Source organism: Phoenix dactylifera, chromosome 1 (genome assembly GCF_009389715.1).
Source record: "Phoenix dactylifera cultivar Barhee BC4 chromosome 1, palm_55x_up_171113_PBpolish2nd_filt_p, whole genome shotgun sequence".
Classification (NCBI taxonomy): domain Eukaryota; kingdom Viridiplantae; phylum Streptophyta; class Magnoliopsida; order Arecales; family Arecaceae; genus Phoenix; species Phoenix dactylifera.
In genome coordinates this window covers 40,298,717-40,318,194 of record NC_052392.1, presented here as the reverse complement: position 1 = coordinate 40,318,194, position 19,478 = coordinate 40,298,717, and the positions used below count along the sequence as shown (strand labels likewise).

Sequence of the window (19,478 nt, the reverse complement as noted above, 5' to 3'; positions counted from 1 at the left end):
AGATACTGCATCCGATAATTAACAATGTAGTCAGGTTACTGGATCCTTTGGGTATTTAGGGACTTGGGATGACATCTACTCAATGATTAGATAAGTAAGGTCGAAACAATATTGAATTACTGATGCCTGGTCTTATCGGGGCATGGATGATTAATTATATTCTAATGATTGCCATTAGTTTATGTTCCTGGAAGTAGGTGGACTTCACCACATGGTATGTTGTTGTCACATCAAAAGATTCCCAGCAAGCCGTACTTCAATACTTTATTTTCCAATCTGTACGAGATATTGATGCCTGCCTCATTCAAGGTTTGAATCAGAAATATATTAAGTTTTCTTGTCTTTTGGAGGGACATCGGTGATCTCTCATTTGAATTGAAAGGACCGCCACTGTGGTTGGATTTAACCCCAAAGGATGAATAAGTTGTACTTCATGACTTGGGACACTGGTGATTCTATTGTTCATACGATATCATTTCACATTTGTTGTCAGGGATTTCTAAAGAAACCAGACCTGATCCCCCATTCTCCCAATTCTCATTTCGACGCGTGCCTGCCACAAAAGATGCATTGAATAAACTATCATAATTTGTATAGTGGAACGCACTATATCACTTGATTTTAGAGGAAAAATTATTATGAATTCAACGGATGGGAGACTTGCTGAGTGAAAGCTTCAAATTTTTGGAATGTTGTCTGGCTTTTGACCGTGATCAGCTGGTGGAAGTGAAGTAAAACTTATTTCAGTTACTGAGAAAAGGATTAAGCAATTAAGAAAAGAGAAAGAAGCACTGTAAGGCCAAGCTAGCTAGAGATCCGCCCTAACCCATCGGTGCCATGATACGACTCTTTCCGTATCTTAAGTAACTAAATATAAGAAAATAGATAAGTTGAGAAAAGATCAATTATTTTCAACTTGTTTGGTTTGTAAAAAAAAAAAATTCTCTCACTAAACTATTTTTTATAAAAAGCTAATATATAGATATATGGTGTCTAAAAAAATATTTTTTGCATATTTAGTTGATCATAAGAAAATGACACATTTTATAATGATCTATATTTGGTTGTTATACTTTTGATAAAGAAAAAATCTTATCCCATGCTATCTAAAAACTTAAGAATATTTTGAAAAAAAAATTAATTGGGTGAAAAAAAAACTTTTATAAACCAAACGTGTGAAGAAAAGTCTCTCCTAGTTATCACTCAAAAGGTGGCTAGCCTTCCCCATAACATATTCTTCTTTCAGTTTTATTTTAAGATCAGGCTCCCCTGGTGATCCCTACCAGATTGCCAGACCCACTAGGGATATAATTATAAGAAAAACTATTGGGGTGAAAAGGTTCGGTATGGGAACAATGGTGGTTCGCGAGTGCGCTTCAAATAGCTGGCGGAAGGAATCTGAACTAGAAAAAGACGGCCTTCTTTTCGTACAAACTGGTCCTCAGCCCTCCCGTTTCGTACGTAACATGCATATGGGAGTGGCCCAAAGAATTGCAGCGTAAAGGGATAAGAAAAGGGATCCAAAAGTAAATGTCACATTGGAGACAAGAAAGTTGTTCAAGCAGGAACAAAAAAAATCAAGCAAGTTTCATCCTTTGTGTTCCTTCCCTTGTGCTGCCTTGTCACCCATCAAGGGCAATTAACCTCTAAGTTAGGTAATGATAATTGATTCGCTATTAAAAAAGTCATACAGGATAGACTGCATGAGAACCCTCCAATCCAAAAAGTTGATGGAGATTTGGGTGGCGGTGGTGGTGGTAGGGTAGATATGGTCCTAAGTAAGATTATAAAAATCAAAAATTTGGTTTTCCAGATAATAACTATCTAGGGACTATTACTTAGTGCAATAATAAAGACTTAGATTGAGAAATGCAACAGCATGATTTCGAGTCTTAGGCGAGTCACTATATTAAAAAAAACACCAAAAGTTAAGTCCTCTCCTGTTCGTCCGTAAGGGTGCAAATGGGTCGGATCAAGTTGGGTCTTGAGTGACCCCGATCCGACCCAGTTTTTTGTTCGGATCTTAATTTTGGACCCAAATTCGACCTAATTAAAGATCGGGTCAAATCGAATCGAATCCATAGCTACAATTTTTGACCTAACAGGTCATTAGGGTCGGGTCAGATCGATCCATGTATAACCCGGACCCGACCCAAAAAACTTTGAGTCCAGTCAGGTCTAGTCCGGATCGGGTCTGGATCAGGGTGGGTCCGGACCTGGTTAAAGTTGCAAGTAGTAATATTTTGTCTCACATAAAGGGGAATATAACCCAAACCAAGTCAGAAGACTTGGAAAAGAATGACCCAAGACTTTGGCAGCATAAGACTTTAATCGCATCTCTTCTTCTGTCAATGATAAGCTAATCAGTTTTGAGCAGCGTTCTCCGTACACAAGCTAATTCATTTGAAAAAAACTTCTATACAACCAGATATATATACAGAGACTTTACCATTGGTTCACCTACAGATTTTTAGACCTCCTGGATTAAAGACCTGCTGGTTCACCTACTTCATGTAACAACATCCATATCGATTTCAAGAATGTAGCAATTAAGAAGGCGTCCACTGACTTCCCTTTCTTTCACTTGGCAATTTGGGAGTTGCAACCCAATTGTCCCCATTAATGTCATACAATGTTTCTAGGGGCTTTATAACTTGCCCATATTTTTGAACAAAAAACCTGCGTTTGAAGGCAGTCCAATCCCAATAGCTTGTGAAGCAATGTCCGTATATTAAGTCTGCCGCAAAATACACAGCAGAAGTAACAAATGAAGCAAAATCAGAATCAATGTCCTTATATTAAGCAATGTCCTTATATTAAACTTGCCCGTATACTGCAATCTGAAGCTCCTGCCAGCTTAAGAGGATAGCTAAGTTGGGAATCTAATCTATATTATTGCTTGTTTGTTCCTATAACTTTTGCACCGACACCACATTTAGATTAAGAACGACAGGTCAGGAAAAAGTAAGTTAAAGAAATAGAAACTCGGAAAAAGATCCCTTCTCCTGTCTCATGCGCAAGACACAATGACAGACCAGTGGATGGTAAACGAAAGCAAAAGATAAAGAAAAAGACCTCATGGAAAGAGACAATGCCTAATCAAATCTAACAAGGGTTTTATGTTTCAAAAATGGATGTTTAGTTCACTAATTACTAAGAAAGCATGTCAGGTCTAAATGGGTAATTTGGATTCAGATCGGGTCGGATCGGATTGTTGGATAAACAATCCAAAATTGATCAAGATTAGGTTGACCCAGACCCGATCCGAAAAACAGAACAGGTCTAATTTTAGAACCTGATCCGGACCCACTTATCTTCTAAAATAGGTCGGATCGAGTCTAACCGGTCAGATCGGGTCACGAGTCGACCCAACCAATTTGCAGCCTTAGTTCTTCCCTTCCAGGATGACAAATTACCAAGAACATAAATGGGTAATAGCAAAGAGAGATCCTAACTATCAATTTATTTGATCATATGAATATCGGTTAAAGTTGTGATCTATTGATTGCCCTAAGCTCTGCTTTATATTATTGAAATATTATATCAAGCAACCACATTATTTTCTTTGGATTTTTTTTTCCTTTTCTTTTGAGTGCAAGCAGAAGAGTCTGAGAAATTGACAAGAGCGCAAAGAAATTGAACTAGAAAAGAGACAAATTAGTGCTGAACGTTGGAGCTGGCATCTGTATGTCCCGAGGCATCTTTACGATCATCTCACAGAAGAAACGATGCTGCACGTTATTGTAATAGTTTCAATCTAGTTTGCTCATTAGAACACTATTAACTTCATCATTACTGTCATGACCACTTCTATTATCAGCTGCACCCCCTTGTATTTATGTCAAATGTCGCACTTCAGAAGTATCCCCCCATCATGAGTCTCTTTTTTTTTTTAATCTGTTTATTAAGTTGTTTCTGTAACAACCCAAAACTTCACCAAAAAAGACTAGATAGAAGGTATTATTTGGGTTCCTTAATCTTGTATAAGTATCCAAGATCTACCCAGTGAATAACTAATATGGGACTAATACATACCTGCACGGATCCTCATACACCCTCCGTTTAAGTTCCGGCGTTTTCATCAGGCTAAGGATTCAAATCCATTCAAATCTAATCACAAGCACCACAATCGACCCGTGGTCAGCCTCAATGAACCCGTATTGCAGTGTCTCCTAGTCCGCATGAGCCATAGGCTAGATCCGCTCTGATACCATTTGTAATAACTCAAGAGCTCATCCAAAAAGACTAGCCGGAAGATATTATTTGGATTCCTTGATCATATATAAGTATCCAAGATCTATCCAGCGAATAATCACTGTAGGACTAAACACACGCCCGCATGGATTCTCACAGTTTCATTCATAAGGGAGAGAGCAATGCCACATAAGTACAGTACCCAAGATTCCTATGAGTAAAATAGAGAACAACAGGCACAAGCCTCACAAACATAACATCCTACAATGGTTTATAGCACACAATAACATCCTAACAAACATAAGTACAGCACCCTTTCAAGACATAGCAACACATACATGGTTTATATCACGCAATAGATTTATATGTGATGTTTTGATACATGTCAAAAATATATTCAAGCATAATTTTCAAAACCTAATAATTAATAGCCAGAAAACACCCATTCATGGTATAAAATGACACAACGAAGCATAAGCACTGGTGGACTGAGTTATATAGTGAAAACAAGGGCAACTGAGAAAAATGAGGCACTATGCGTCAGGGTCCATGTTGCGATGAACTTTGTCGATGAATTCTTTGGCCTTCCTGTCTATGGTTGGATCACCGTACCAGCTGCGATCCCGGTCCTCATCGCTTGGTCGAACCTTTCTTGGATGCCTTGGTCCATCTTCAGCATCTTGTCTCTGATAGTTCGTCTTCTTGAAGCCTAGGAAACCAAGAAAGGATTCCATCCTTCTTCCCATGCCTCACTTCCTTGTTACTCTCTATGCAACACTCAGTAACCTCAGAATTTATAGCGGAAGCCCTCCCCTTGGTCTGACAACAAGGGAAGGAAAGCTGAAATATTTCAGACAATTGGCACGCAGAGATTCCGAAGGGACGGGGAAAGATTAGGTGGCTGATCATGGAGACACAGGTAGGACCATTAAAGGTGTCCAATTAACTACTGCGTCCCACTTTTTTGACTCTGACCAGCATGGTTGGTCTAGTCTTCTCACTTAAAATTTCATAACATTTCATGACTATTATATTAGTCCCATTTAATCCATTGCTTCCATCTAGTCTTTTAGCTAGGTATGGTGAATTATGTACAACCCAAAATTAGGTTGATTCCTAATCTCAGCCATAATCCTCACTATGTGGCCTTTAAAGCTTAAAAACCTTTGGGCTGCAAGCATTTGCGGTTGCTCTCATATAGGCTCATTCTTGAGTCTTGTTTAGATGTTCTAGAGTTTTAAAGCTTTATGGTCCGATAACATAGTTGAGCTAATTAGAATCAGGTTCAAATGGGTTCTTCAAGCTTCTCTATATCCCCACATAAACAAATCTTCAATACAATTTGCCACATAAACAAATCTTCAATACAATTTGCCAATCCTTTTTCTCATCCATATTTCCTATTCTTTTCTCCTAAAAAATGTGAGGTTTTACTGAAACTGCAAATGCTTTTACCAATAGATCTTCTCATCTACCAACAGAAAACAGAGTTTTTGTTTTGTATCATTTCAACATGTCAAAGATTAAGATGGAGGGTGACATGGATCAAGGAACAAACAATTTTTTAATTCTAAGGAAGACCGTAATGACCTATGCGAGCGTGTGTTTAGTCCTACATCAGCTATATACTAGATAGATTTTGAGTACTGATACAGGACCGAAAAACCTAAATAACATTTCTGGCTAACCTTTTTGGTGACGTACAAGGTTGTTACAAATGAGATTGGAGCTGACACATCCCATGATTTATATGGACTAGGGACACTATAATACAAACCTATTAGGGCTGACCATAAACTAATCGTGGTGTTTGTGATTGAATTTGTGATACTTATGATTGATTTGAATAGATTTAGACCCTTGGCCTAAATGAGAATGCCAAGGCTCAAATGAGAGGGGCATGGAAGGATTCATATAGATGTGTGTTTAGTTCCACATCGGCTACATACTGAGTCAATCTTGAGTACCTATATAGGGCTAATAAATCTAAATAATACCTTCTGATCAGTCTTTTTGGATGAGGTCTTGGGCTATTACAAGAATCACGCATGAAATAATCACAGGATAAAAAATAAAATATTAACTTTCTTGATTAAAACTTAGTCCTCTGGTAAGGCTAACTATTCTATCTTAGACTGGTGTTTTTCTTGAAAGGAAGAAAATTCTGCATAGAATAGGAGAAGTCGGCAAAGGATTTGTGGCCTCTTTTTCTTGTCGGGTGGGTTGATCACTCATCTGCTAGGGTCAGGGATCTTCAAAGGATTGTTCCTCTACCTCCGGCAACAAAATGCAATTCCCTTCTCGCCTACCAATGAGTACTGGTCCAAAAGCCATAGTTTGGTATGCACTTTGAAGAGGAAGACAAGGCAAGAAACCTCTCTCTTTAGCCTTTGCCATATCTTTTAGCATTAATCTACATTTTCTTAGTGAAAGTACATAACAAATTAATATAAGTTCTGTACTTGTAGTCAGTATTGCTCAATAAATTAGACATTAAAAGTAAAACTCATGAGGTACATGGTCCTTTTTCTTTGAGCAGCATATTCCTCCAATGTTAGGTGTAGTCTGTTTGCAGCCTGTAGAATTATACTTCAGTCATTGATGTGCGCAACAGCCTACCAGTGGAAGAGATTTGGAGGTCAAAAGTTAATGCATAATGAATTCATATCCCCATTTTTTATGGTTGGAAGGAGCAAGTGTCACGCATAGAAAAAACATTCTTTTAATAATTAAAAATCAATATACAAAAAGGTTGGAATATTTAGTCTAACTTGTTCCATATACAAAAAATATATATATTTAATCTAACTTGTCCTACTTTGTACCTTAATTGCTTTGCTCCTAAACTAAACAACAGCAGCACTTATATCAACTAATGAAAGTTGGCAGGGAAATGGAATCCAGCATGATTACGTATAGAATCTCACTTGCTGAACTCAAGAACATATCATGCAAAATCCAAATTTCACCTTGATAGATAATTGGCCTTGCTTCCAGATTGAACTTTGCTATGGCCATTTATGCGGACTTCGACTGATAGATCACAACATAGGCATCTCTGGTCAGAAAGGCATGGAGAATAAATGTGATCAAATCTTTGCATGCAACAAGGCAAAAAAACATTTGCACTGGACCTAGATACATTCGATACACCCGAAGGCTTTCTTGTTCATGATATTTTGAGAATAGAGATGATTTACGCCACTCTTGAGAAGTTCGAGACGCCCATAGCAACCCCACACTAGGGTTCTGCATGGCGGTGATTATATGAGGATTGCAAGATGCTCATTCCATTGCCAAAACTGAGAATATGTGTTTATCTCCCTTTGAATTCTTACAACATATAAGAGGCCCTGGAGCCCAGCCACCGGGTCGGTCGGGAAGGGCCTGGGCCACCAGGAAGGGCGGACCGGGCCACCCAGCAGATGGGCTGGGCTCGCCCATGCCGCCCGAGCGGAAGACTGGGCCCGATTGGGGCCCGGGTGTGCTGGGATGAATCTGATGGACCGAGGCTTCGATACATAAGGCCTTTTGACTCAAATTGGCCCAATTACATACTCCCCTTGTAACTAGGAAACAGGGTCGTTAACTTGTGTCCCAAAAGGGATATCAAACAATCTGTAAAGAATATTGCTCCAGGCGGTTAATTTGCAAGCGATCGGTGTAACTAACGAGAACTGGGGCTAGAGGTGGTTGAGTGTTAAGTTACCAAGCTAGATTTAATGGGCCTAGGAAATTTTTCATGTACACTTAACAAGTTTTACACCCTAATAATATTTGTAACCTAGAAACTAGGAAGGCCTCGTCTGATCCCTACTACTTTTGAATTTACTACTGAGTCTCCAGCCATCTACTTCATCTTCCCTACAATGTGCTTTTGTTGTTTTCATCTTATTACTGCCAGGCCACCTTTGTTTCTCTTATTCTGTATATTCTCCGTATTCTCTTCCCTTTTGGCTGCAACCTCTAAGGTCTGCATATAACTCTCTCTGATTCCTTAATAAATCTTGATGGCTAATGTAGCTCATTGCCTCCAGGATAGTGGGGGCTGGTGGTTGCCAGATCTTCGACATCTCGGTCCCGAGGGCTGAGCTGAAGGCAGCTTGAGTCGGTTTGGGTTCCGCTCGGCGAGCGCTGCAGGCTAGAACTGTACTGCTTGAGGGTGATTCGGCGACGATTATTGGCTAGATCTAGTGGAGCGTCGGCGGTGTGGACAACTACCACCTGCTGCTTAGAGATATCCGGGCCATGGTTTGTGGTGAAGTGACCTTTTAGGCAAAGCACGTGTACAAAGAGGCCAATAAAGCTGTGGATTGGATGGCCTCGTATGTAGCCAACCACTCCAAAGATACTCTGTAGGTTAGAGAGAGAAAGTTGCCTAGTGCACTCCAAAATCTATTATTTTTTTACTTTTTTGGATGTATCTGTATCCGTACTGCATTAATTATCCGTTTCAGCAAAAAAAAAAAAAAATTGTAGCTCATTGCCTATTAATCTCCTTTTAATCAAAAAAAAAAAAAAAGACCCGCCAACTCTAGCTAATAAACCCCAGCAACTCACCGTATATTATCCTAATCTAGGAAGAATGCTCAATGTTTTCAATGCGAGAGATGTTAGTCATCTTGGCGGGTGGTAGAGACTGAGAGGGACCAAAATCTCAATTTGCCTCAGCTAAGATGAAAAATTGAATAAATTAAGAGAGAGAAGATATATTGAGTTGTTAGGCAAAACTATAGAGACCGAGATCTCAAAATCTTTGGCTAATATAGCAGACATGACATTATCTATCACTTTAAAACACTGATCTAGGTAATAAACAATTTAAAAAAACTAATTTGAAACCTTAAAACACTAACTAGGAAATTTTATATAATATTTAAATATCATTTCAGCCTAGATAGCAAGATATGATGATTTATAATTCAAGTAGAACAAAAGCTACCATATAGATTATAGCATATCGAAGACATCCATACCCATTTTAAGTTCTTCGCCAACTACTTCCACTGTCCTTCAAATCGGTAGGTCGGGATTGCGACTAGAGGAGCATTATAATATCGCCACTTTTCTTCACGAACTTTTGGCCTACCCATCCCCACGTTCCCTGCCCTTCAAATTGGCAGGTTGAGGTTGTTTCTGTTCTTTTATTTATTTATTTATTTTTTGTTCTGACTTTTGGAGGATGTCAATGAAACTGCTCTGTCTTTCGGAGGATATTAATGAAACTGCTCCAATGCAAGGGTCCATGATGCCCTCGAGCTTATGTAATTCACAATTAAAGCTGACTGCCTGTCCATTTACGGATCTGCTTGGTTGATATCTGCATCTAATCTTTGGGCCTTTTACCATATTTTCTCTAGTATTTATCTTAAAAGAGAAAATCTAAAAGTCAAATAAGACTCCAACTACTAACGAAGTTCATCAATCTCGTAACTTAAAAAAATAAAAAATAAATAAATTATACACGCTAAGAGAGATCGTCCACATTTTTTTTTCTCTCTCTTTCAACCTCTCCATCCATCCTCTTTCTTATTAAGTTGTTTATCTCTTTTGTGAGGTTTTTCTTCTCCTCCCGAGTTTTTTTCCCTTCTCCAAATTTCTCTCTCTTTTCTAGAATCTTTGCATCTAAGGGTTCATTGATTCTAAAAAATTATAACTATATATATATATATATATATATATATATATATATATATATATATATATATATATATATATATATAAATAATTTTTTATGTTAAACAAAGCTAAAAAACTGTGTATCAATGTTGATGAGCACTATATTTTGAAAACTATGTATCGATTTACCTAGAAGTGTGTATTGGCTTGTGAGATGATTAATTGTTTGGTGTATCATTTGACCATGTGGTAATAAAAAATATATTCTGAAAATTGTGCATCGATTTACCTAAAAGTGTATACTTAATCACTACTAGGTGTGTATTAAATAAGTTTGTAGTATATATCAAAAAGTCGACAAGTGTGTATCACCGACCATGTAGTATATATTAGTAAATATGATATTCTAAAAACTATATATTAATTTGCTTGAAAATATGTATTAGATTGCTAAATGACCAATTTGCTAAATGTATATTATCTGACTATATACTGTCTATTGATGAACACTATATTTTAAAAATTGTATATCAATTTATCTAAATATGTATATTTACTTGCTAAATAATTATCCTCCTTTTTTTTTCTATCACAATCGCCACATGAGTGTACCACTATGACCACATCTTTGTTAGGGACTGGATGAAGTTAATTTATACTCTTTGCTTACCTCTGAATTTGTGCTTCTTGTTTAAGGGAGAGCAGTTATTTGGGTGTTCGCACTCCAGCTGTAGAAGTGCTCTCCAACTTAATCCATCCGTCGACTACAAAGTAAGGCTGCTAGGCCCCCACTTGGAGGCAACTATTACCAAACTCGAAGGTTCCTGCAAATAAAAAAATAAAAAACTGAAGGAAAGAGACAGGAAAAAGAATCTCTGACTATGTAAAGAAGCGACAAGGGAAAGAGAGAAGGTCGTAGAGAAAAGAAGAACAGACGAGGTGGCCCTCCTACCTCCCCCACATACCATCGTTCCATTCAACTCTCCTAGACGCCTCCCAAAGACTCTCAAGCAATTTGGTTGGGTTTGAGTTGTAACTGCGAACCAAGAAATCTGAACACAAATCCAATTCGAAACTCACTTCCTAACAATATTCATCCCGTGGTGCCATCAATAAAATTAGATGAGCCATCACTTTCGAAAAGACTCTTTTTTCTTCTTTGCTTTTCTTGTTTTTTAAGAAAGTGTGCGGTGGACGAGGTAGGTGTGGGCTCTGCTTTGAAGCTTAAAGCATCACCCCGAGGGGATATCAGCTCCATCAAAGAAGATGGCTCCAAATCCAGACCCCGAAGGGATATCATCTCCATCGCCTGCAGCGATGACAGCGTCCATCGACCGAACCCTCCATGCTCTCGGTTTCGAGTACGAGCTCGTCTCGCCACAAAAGGTGACCGGAAGGCTCAAGGTCACCAAGACATGCTGCCAGGTAGAATTCTACTAGATAGATGGTTCTCTCTGGTTTTGGACTTGGCACTTCCCTGCTAGTTTATGCCTTGCCACTGATGGTTGTATTGTTATGAAAAATATTCATCATCTTTGGTTTCATTCTGTACATTATCGAAGTATCCTGAGTGAGTTTGTTGATTGTATCAGCCTTTTGATGTGCTAAACGGAGGTGTGTCGGCCCTCGTCTCGGAAACCTTGGCCAGCTTGGGAGCCTACATGGCCTCGGGATTCCGGAGAGTTGCCGGGGTTCAGCTCTCCACCAACCATCTCAAGCCAGCTCTGCTAGGCGAAGAAGTAGAGGCAGAAGCCAGGCCCATTCAGCTGGGCAAAACCATCCAGGTAAACAAACAAACAAACAAACTCTGCTTTGCTTCAAGGCAATTGAGTGCAAATCCAGTTGGCCAAGTAGTCCTTGTCTTCTATCAGAAAGAAAGAAAAAAAAATTAGTCCTCCCTGTCTTACCTGTGCTCTGATTCGAAAGTCGTATGAGAGGGTAATTCTGTGATCAAGGGATCATGGGGTCATCCATGAGATGGCCTATGGATAAGATCCATATTTGAGAGCTGGCACCGGTAATGGCAATGGCGGGCAAGGCACGCTGATAGCGTGTAGCTGGCTTAAAGAAGACAGACTTTTCTCATGAATAAAAAACAATATAGAGGCACCACCTAAAGAGCACCTGCCTTTGAATTCCAGAGAGCCAGCTGCTTAATTCTGACCCAGGGATAGGAAGGAACCAAAACAAATAGGTCGGTCAGAAACAATTTTACCCAGCAAGAAGTAGGAAAACAAAATCTAGCCCATGTCTTGGAAGAAAATTCCTACCCAATAGTTCAAGAAATTAAAAATAAATAAATAAAAGACCATCAACAGTCATATTGCAATTTTAATTTCTTTTTATTTTGGAGAAGGACAAGATCATTTCAATTGAAGGTAGAACCTGACTACCCAAATTGGATGCAGAGCAGGCCACCTGCGAATCCATCATTCAAACTAAACCAATGCACCCAGGTTGCTTGGAAATTATACCTATCAACATACACCAGCACCACCTACCCACCTCACTGCATCACAGGAACTCATGGCATCATGGGAAGTTGCCATCACAGGAACTCATGGCATCATGGGAAGTTGCCATGGCACCCTCAAGACATGAGATGCTCTACCCGGTCTTCCCTCGTACCAGCACAAACCAAACCCAATAACCTTGTGCAAGATACAATCATTATTTGTTGTTCCACACAAGTTTCATGAAATGTTTATCTGGAGCCAGCGAGAGGAAAATGAAAGAGTAAAGGCATGCTAAGAGACCATAGTTCATCAGGATTCACATTATCTCAACTTTGCTTGACCCTCCTCTTACTTTCTGAAAATGACAAAAGAAAAAAAAAAACTCGATTCAGGTGTATCCCTTCTCTTCTCCTAATGGTCGGCTTGCTGGTGATTATCATGCTAAATTTTAGATTCTAGTTCAGGATTTTCTTCTTTCCTCAGAGAATTCAAGCCTGTACTTCCTTTTTTTGTAGTTTCATCTGTCGAGAATTTGGAATGTTGAATAATCCATTGGTGACATTATCAACCAGAAAATCAACATGTTTAATTTCTACTAACAGGAGTGTAATCTCCTTATCATTACAATCTTGTGAATCAAATGCCTTCCAGGCAGAGAAAATTAACTCGTCCTCATGTACCATGAATGACAGAAGAATTCTAGGCAGATCGCACGCCTGAACTTGAAGCACTATTTCCAAGGAAGTATAATCGGCATAATGAAGTAGAAGGTTGGCGATTTCCATCTTGGTTTGCAACTAATACTGCATTCCAAAAACATTGACAAATGTGGCTTATATTAGGTGTGGATGTAAGAGCAGATGACATTGTTTTTGTCTCTCAACGAAGTTCTCTGCCAATAGGCCTTTGTCTCAAATGAAACATCTCTCCCTCTCGCTCTTTTATAACAATTCTTTTCTCCTAAGTTTTCAAAAATTAAATGACCCATCATGACAAATCTACAAGACAATGGAACCTTAGGAAAACCAAAACAATACCCATCAATTCCATGAAGAGACTCCTTTTCCTATTTACTCATGTCATAAGAAAACACTATTGCTTCTCACAAGAAGATTAGCTGACTTATTGTATTCTCAACAGATAGCATGTGGAGAGATCACTCTTGGGTAGTGTTTTCAGATTAGTCATTGCACCCATTCTCTCTACAACAGTAAGCCAGAAAGAATAATAAACTTTATGTCGTTTGCCAGATAATTTGATGGAATTTCATTCTTTCATCCAAAAAAATAGTAACCAACTTTTAAGGGCGAGCATCCACTCCAAGCAAAGAAAGTAAGGTTCGAGGGTTATGTCAAATGATGTCTTGTAATACTTCAAATATCACAGAAAAGTCTTCTTTTGCCCGAGTCTTCTTTTGCCTCAATCAAAAGGATATCAGAAGATCTGGTGACTCTTGATAAGGAAATACTTTCTTCAAAGAATCAGATGACCTTCCCAGGTTCATCTCATAATTCAACTTCTTCACCTTACCAATTAAAATCCTCAACCTCCATTAAAAGCCCTCTCCACTGACTGCAAAAGCTTTCACCTTCTTTAACATTATCTTCTCCATTCCTTCATAGCATTAGTTGTTGACATAGAAGATGGTGCTACATCCCTAGAATTTAAATGACATTTGTAAAGAAAATATTCAGATTACTAGCTTTCATATTGCCAAGGATGATGTCCATCTTACTCAGCTAGTGTTAAAATCTCATGCAAACTTTGGAATTCCCACTAGCCACTTCTCAAAAGATATTTAATTGTATATTTAATATCTTATCAAGGATTTTAATTGCCAGATTAGAAGAGAAACAAGAAATTGGGTGACTCATTCTCAATGTACATTGTTTACAATAGAGAGCACCATCTCATTCTCAATGTACATAATTTACAATAGTTTTTACCTCCTGCTCTTGTTTACAGAAAACCTTGGGTCAACACCAAGAGGGAGATCTAAATATTTGAAGAGCAGTGCACTGTCCAAACAACTTAAGCAACACATTAATGTGGTCTCCACTAAATTTTCACCCCATCACGAAGCTCTTATGAAGCTGGCCTTCAGGTACAAGACCATCTCATAATGGTGAAGGCAAATGTCTACATATATTTGATGTCATTTCCAGCAAAATGAGAATATCATTTGCAAACTCATATGCAAGATGCAGCACCTTATTCTCGACATGAAAACCTTACTCAAAAGGTCACAAGCATATATTCTTATAGTAAAAAAATGGCCAGACAATTTCTGGTTTAATCTTTCCTCATGTCTTCCACTCACATCCTATGCATCTGAGTTCTTCTTAGGTAGATGGCATTGCTACAAGAATATGTTATACCATTAAAGAACATGGTATTTCCAACTTGCTCAACTAGAAGGTCATTAACAAGAAGGATATTGATTTAGAACATACAAGATTAGTATCAACAGTTCCATGAGCGAAGAGATCTACATTACTGAATTGCAGCTCTTTGAGTGTCATGGCATTAGTTTAGTTATGAGTTTGGCTTCCATCACCACAAGATGTAAAACTTAGAAAAAGAAATCATATTTGATTGTTCGCAAGGATTTAAATACCTAGTGTCTATATGGCGCACCCTCCCAAATGTCGAGACAGGATGAGTCAGGAAAGGGGCTAGGACGGGATGGGACATCCACCATCTCAAGTATCGGTACACGAAGCATCCTGTTCCATGGCATTTAAAACTTTGATTTTTTGCAAGAAGAAAATTATCAAATCGGCCTGATTTTTATCCAGACTCCTAAAATTTTATTTTTGCTGATTAGTCTATATTAAATGATTCTATGTTAACATGACAATTAAACTTGGATAGGTATGGGAGGTGCAGATCCGAAAGAGTGATCCTTCAACCACAGGGAGAAAAGTACTTCTGTCAACATCAAGAGTTACTCTAATATGTAATCAACAAGCATCAGAGAGCATGGAGAGCTATAAAGAGACTCTCAAGAAGTACGCCAAGCTATGAAACATATACTTGCACCATGAATGTTCTCCAAATTATGACTCATCAGCACCTTGTTACAAACATCTTACTATTATAATTTAAAATCTCCCATTTTGACTCCATTGCATGGTTCAACTCTATTTATTCATTTACTTCTGAAATAGAGTTCCAATGCCTCATTTTTTCTTCCTTTTTCTCGGCACATTTATTGCATGAAAAGAATCTCTCGAAAATCATGGATTCCTATCCTCTTTAGTCCTCCAAAAGCCAGAGACTTTTATTAATTTATTTTATTATTCTTTAATTTCTTAAATTTTATTGGCTTTTTTTCTGAAACTGAAGGACTTGAAGCATAACTACCAAAACCGTTGAAGCTGCCAAAATTGAAACCCTACCCAAAGGACCGAAACTGAAACCGATCTTAAAACCTTGGTCCTAACTATGAGGGGTCAATTCTATCAATCCTTATTCATTGAGCCTTCCCATTATGGACTAGATCTAATATTACTACAAGAATTTCAAAATTCGATTTAACTTATGCTTGCTTGGAGACACTTTAATTCCCAGATAGTACTCATCTTGTTTTTTTTTCCATATCATAGGCAAGTTAAAGAGAATATGCCATCAAAAGAAAAGAACTAGGAAGAAAAATTCTAAAGGCTCCAGCAATAAAACAATGTTAACTTTTAGCACATAATTTTCCTAAGACAAATAGTAGAGACAAAGCCTTGAACGAAAGCAAATTAAACAATTCCATTAATATAAACTTAGATGAAACATGACATAAGCTTGACTTCAAGAGTCTATATCGAACATGTGGTTTTACTTCAACCACGTTCTTCTTGAAATATCACTAAAAGTTGTCCAAGAAATAATAGTAAGCAAATGGAGGTTATCATTTGCTGGATTAATTTTCTTACGATGCCATATCACAAAAGCCCATTGATGTCGCTGTCAGATTGAAGTATAAGAAGACCAGTATTTGTCTGGTGCAATTCATGATCAGGTTTGAACCAAGTCAGCTATGCTATGGTGTTGTCGAATGCTTGTGTCAAAAAAGCTTAAATTGAGTCAACTGAAAAGAATAGCAGAGATTTCCTTTACCATAGCCACCTTAAGAATGGATTTCTCATACTTGATTCCCTTATTTTCAAGTTGTAAACATTTTCTAATGCTGCATTTACAAACTTCTGCACCTCCGATATTTTTCAAAACCAATGAAACCCTTCACATGTTACCATGCTTCCCATCATAGACTACTAACAGTCTTCTTCTCTTCCTACCAGTATTTAAATGAAATAATATAGATACATGGTATATCACAATGTGTCACAAATTTGCCAGATATTTTAAGTATATTTACAAAATATAATAGGTTAAATTATCTTCTTCCTGTTTTTAGGAAAAAAGTGGCCCAGAGCACATATCGGTATTCCAGTCATTTAAACTACAGATTAAACCTGTCTGATATTAATCCATATTCCAGAATACAAAATGTGTTCATGGAATCTGTGAAATCAGATTGAAATCTACACTGACACTGTGTCCTGATCACAATTTCAGCTTTAGACCTAGAGTATTCGCAAACTCCAATACACTTGAATCTAGTATGGAGATCAGTTTATTATTGGATTACTTCTTCCCCCACGAGAGCTCAATTTATTTGTTCTAGCTTTCTTTCCATGTTGCTTTCCTGATCTTCCTTGCCTTCAATAATGAAGAAGAAAGGAAAAAGTTCTCTGGATTAAATAGATATACATTTTGAAGTATTGACAAGAAAGACTGAGTAGAGAAGCTTACCTTAGGTTGTTCAATTGGCAAGTTAAAATCACTAATCTCCAAACCAGACATCTTTAACAAAGACAAGGTTCCAGGTAGTTCTTCTGATACTACTTTGGACAGTTTATCCACTGAAGCTGCCAACTTTCTAAAGGCCTGGCCATGGAATTATTAGGATAATTTCAAAAAATTAAGCATATTAAAATAAATCAACATAAAGGCATTTAAACTAAGAAGACCTTCTTACACTCAGGGCTGGAAGAGAAATAAATGCCAATGAGAAAAATGAACCCATAGCCTGCACAGTAAACAATTCTTTTCCCAAGAAAATTTTCTCACTAATTCAAGTTAAGTAAGAACAGAGAGCCGAAAACAAGCAAGGAATTTGTCAGATATACACAGAAGTTCGAGACAACTAAAAACTAATTGTACAACATGGATATATGAGGATTTGTGACTTAGTGATCTAGAGAGTTATTCTAAGGCTAAAGATTTTTCAGATATTTGAGCTTTCAAATGCTATATTCACACCCTCTCCTTCCCATCGATATTGATTGTATAAATTAGAAACACATGCAATGAAATGACTACACTTCTGCTGCTTAAGCATTGATACTCTATCACTAAGTAAAGAAAATAGCTTCCACCAAATTCTGAACTGCTCGCACAATCTACATTATCAGTCTAATTCCAAGTTCATCAACAGCTTCAGCAATAACAAATGAAACAATTATCAGTCTAACTTCTCCTTCCCCTTTCCAAATCACTGCTTCCTATTTGTTAAGTTATTGTAGTAAAGAAGCTAGCTCGAGGCGTTTTAGAAACATAGTGAGATGTTGCCGACCCCAACTAGTTTGGGATTAAAACTTAGTTGAGTCGAGTTGATCTTCAGAACGTAATATAACAGAGCAAAGTAAGATTGACCGTAAAATCATCGAATAACATTAGCCAATGTCATAAAAAGCACGCATTTTATTCAGTAGCAAGGGGGAAAATCACATTTTTAGCTCTTTTCTTGTCGGAGTCATCGAAAAGATGTATATTAGGGAAAAGAGAGGTAAATGGGTACCAAGGAGATCACGAAGAGAAGGGAGAGAAGCCCTAACTCTGGATCCGGCGAAGCCCTAGATTGGTCGCGAGGGGCGGGGGAGAGGATTGGGTGACGAGCATCGGATTCGATCGTTGCCACGCGAGAGCTCTTTGGGGTGCCATCTCGGGTCTCGAGAGAGAACCTGGAGGGGAGGGTAGAACTCCGGTGAGCTAGCGCCGGCGGCGGAGGTCGTGGCGTGGAAGGGGACGAGAGGAGCATGGAGGACGAGACGGGCGCCCGAAATTACCGGTCGAGGAGAGAGGTTTCAAATAACGGCCGTTATAACCGTTGTATTGTCTGCTTATCTCACCCTTTTCAGACAAATATTTTTTTAGAATTCAAATTTTTAAGCCTAGTTAGAGATGCTATTTTCTTGTTTTATAAACGTTGACTTAAATAAAGAACTGTTGATTTTTTATTACTAAATTATTAATTGCTGCTGTTATCTATATATATTATAAAATGAGTGAGGAATATTTTGAAAATATTCTACCTACCTAAATTATGAATAAAAATATCATTAGATTTAATTAACAAGAGTTACTAGAAGGTATATTTTTAAAGAGTCTAAAATATCTTGCCACACAATTTCCACATTTATAAGACAAATTCTATTTGTCCCTATGATTCATATTTTAAATAACAATAATCAACCACCAAAACACTCAAGTATCCATGACATTTAAAATTTAAAAATAATGCATTTTCATTCTTATAATCATATTTATCTTATTTTTTATTTTTTAAATGTGCATTACATGTGCCTAATTTTCACTTGCTAGTAAAAGGTTATCATCTCTGTTACGAGTAAACAGAAAGGGATATTTATGCACCTATTTTTTTTTAAAAAAAAAAAGTTACTATCATTTGCATCTAGTTTATTTTTATTCGCTCTTTTACTAACATCCCACCGTCTTTATTGATACTCAAATTACTCGAGCACAAGTATAAACCTAGAGAGTCAAGCAAAAGAAAATCTCTTAGAGAAGTGAGTAAGCCATTCATCCACAAAATTGGAACCTCATGATCAGCTCTTTGCGTTTCAACTTTGCTAGAAAAGTTTAGCAAGAGAAAAACTTATTCTTTCTTCTTGGTTAGCTTTGATTAGTGAGAATCGATTGACATTGTATAAGGGCTATAAGGGCGAGAGTATTTTTGCCTTTTATAGGATCGATGATCTCGCAAGCTAATGGCCACATTTCAATGATCACGACCCCGCCACCATCATGATCATCATCATCATCAGAATTGTAATTCAGAGTGATAGAAGATCGGAAAAATCTGACAAGGATATTATGGAGGATCGAGCAATTCTCATTGGTGCGGAGAACAGG

At 37.7% G+C, this 19,478-nt stretch overlaps 2 protein-coding genes across 6 annotated transcripts; one reads left to right on the top strand and one right to left on the bottom strand.

The window, feature by feature from the left end:
• The first annotated feature begins 10,871 nt into the window (after window positions 1–10,871).
• On the top strand, window positions 10,872–15,397 carry LOC103714726 (1,4-dihydroxy-2-naphthoyl-CoA thioesterase 1). 2 transcript variants are annotated; one of them, XM_008802098.3, is made up of 3 exons: window positions 10,872–11,238; window positions 11,406–11,597; window positions 15,144–15,397. In XM_008802098.3, exons 1-3 carry the CDS (start codon window positions 11,080–11,082, stop codon window positions 15,294–15,296), a joined length of 504 nt encoding a protein of 167 aa, XP_008800320.1. In that variant the 5' UTR covers window positions 10,872–11,079; the 3' UTR covers window positions 15,297–15,397. The 2 variants fall into 2 exon arrangements, with proteins under 2 accessions (XP_008800320.1, XP_008800321.1); XM_008802099.2 differs by lacking the exon at window positions 15,144–15,397 and adding an exon at window positions 12,962–13,793.
• Window positions 15,398–16,716: 1,319 nt separating this feature from the next.
• Window positions 16,717–18,999, bottom strand: LOC113463224. 4 transcript variants are annotated; one of them, XR_005506582.1, is made up of 4 exons: window positions 18,124–18,999; window positions 17,294–17,369; window positions 17,076–17,210; window positions 16,717–16,982 (listed from the first exon to the last, which is right to left on the bottom strand). XR_005506582.1 is itself a non-coding variant. In XM_026807531.2 (3 exons), exons 1-3 carry the CDS (start codon window positions 18,361–18,363, stop codon window positions 16,944–16,946), a joined length of 414 nt encoding a protein of 137 aa, XP_026663332.1. In that variant the 5' UTR covers window positions 18,364–18,821; the 3' UTR covers window positions 16,717–16,943. The 4 variants fall into 4 exon arrangements, 1 of the variants encoding a protein (XP_026663332.1); XR_003387095.2 differs by having other exon boundaries at window positions 17,294–17,352; window positions 18,124–18,997; XR_003387094.2 differs by having other exon boundaries at window positions 17,294–18,822.
• Window positions 19,000–19,478: the final 479 nt, after the last annotated feature.

What these genes read in the sequence shown, in the direction of transcription:
- LOC103714726 (XM_008802098.3), top strand. Translation starts at nt 11,080, where the DNA reads ATGGCTCCAAATCCAGACCCCGAAGGGATATCATCTCCATCGCCTGCA. An exon ending in TCACCAAGACATGCTGCCAG is followed by an intron (nt 11,239 to 11,405) that starts GTAGAATTCTAC and finishes TGATTGTATCAG; the next exon opens with CCTTTTGATGTGCTAAACGG. An exon ending in AGCTGGGCAAAACCATCCAG is followed by an intron (nt 11,598 to 15,143) that starts GTAAACAAACAA and finishes AAACTTGGATAG; the next exon opens with GTATGGGAGGTGCAGATCCG.
- LOC113463224 (XM_026807531.2), bottom strand. Translation starts at nt 18,363, where the DNA reads ATGCTCCTCTCGTCCCCTTCCACGCCACGACCTCCGCCGCCGGCGCTA. An exon ending in TTCTCTTCGTGATCTCCTTG is followed by an intron (nt 17,211 to 18,123) that starts GTACCCATTTAC and finishes TTCCATGGCCAG; the next exon opens with GCCTTTAGAAAGTTGGCAGC. An exon ending in TGCCAATTGAACAACCTAAG is followed by an intron (nt 16,983 to 17,075) that starts GTAAGCTTCTCT and finishes TCATTATTGAAG; the next exon opens with GCAAGGAAGATCAGGAAAGC.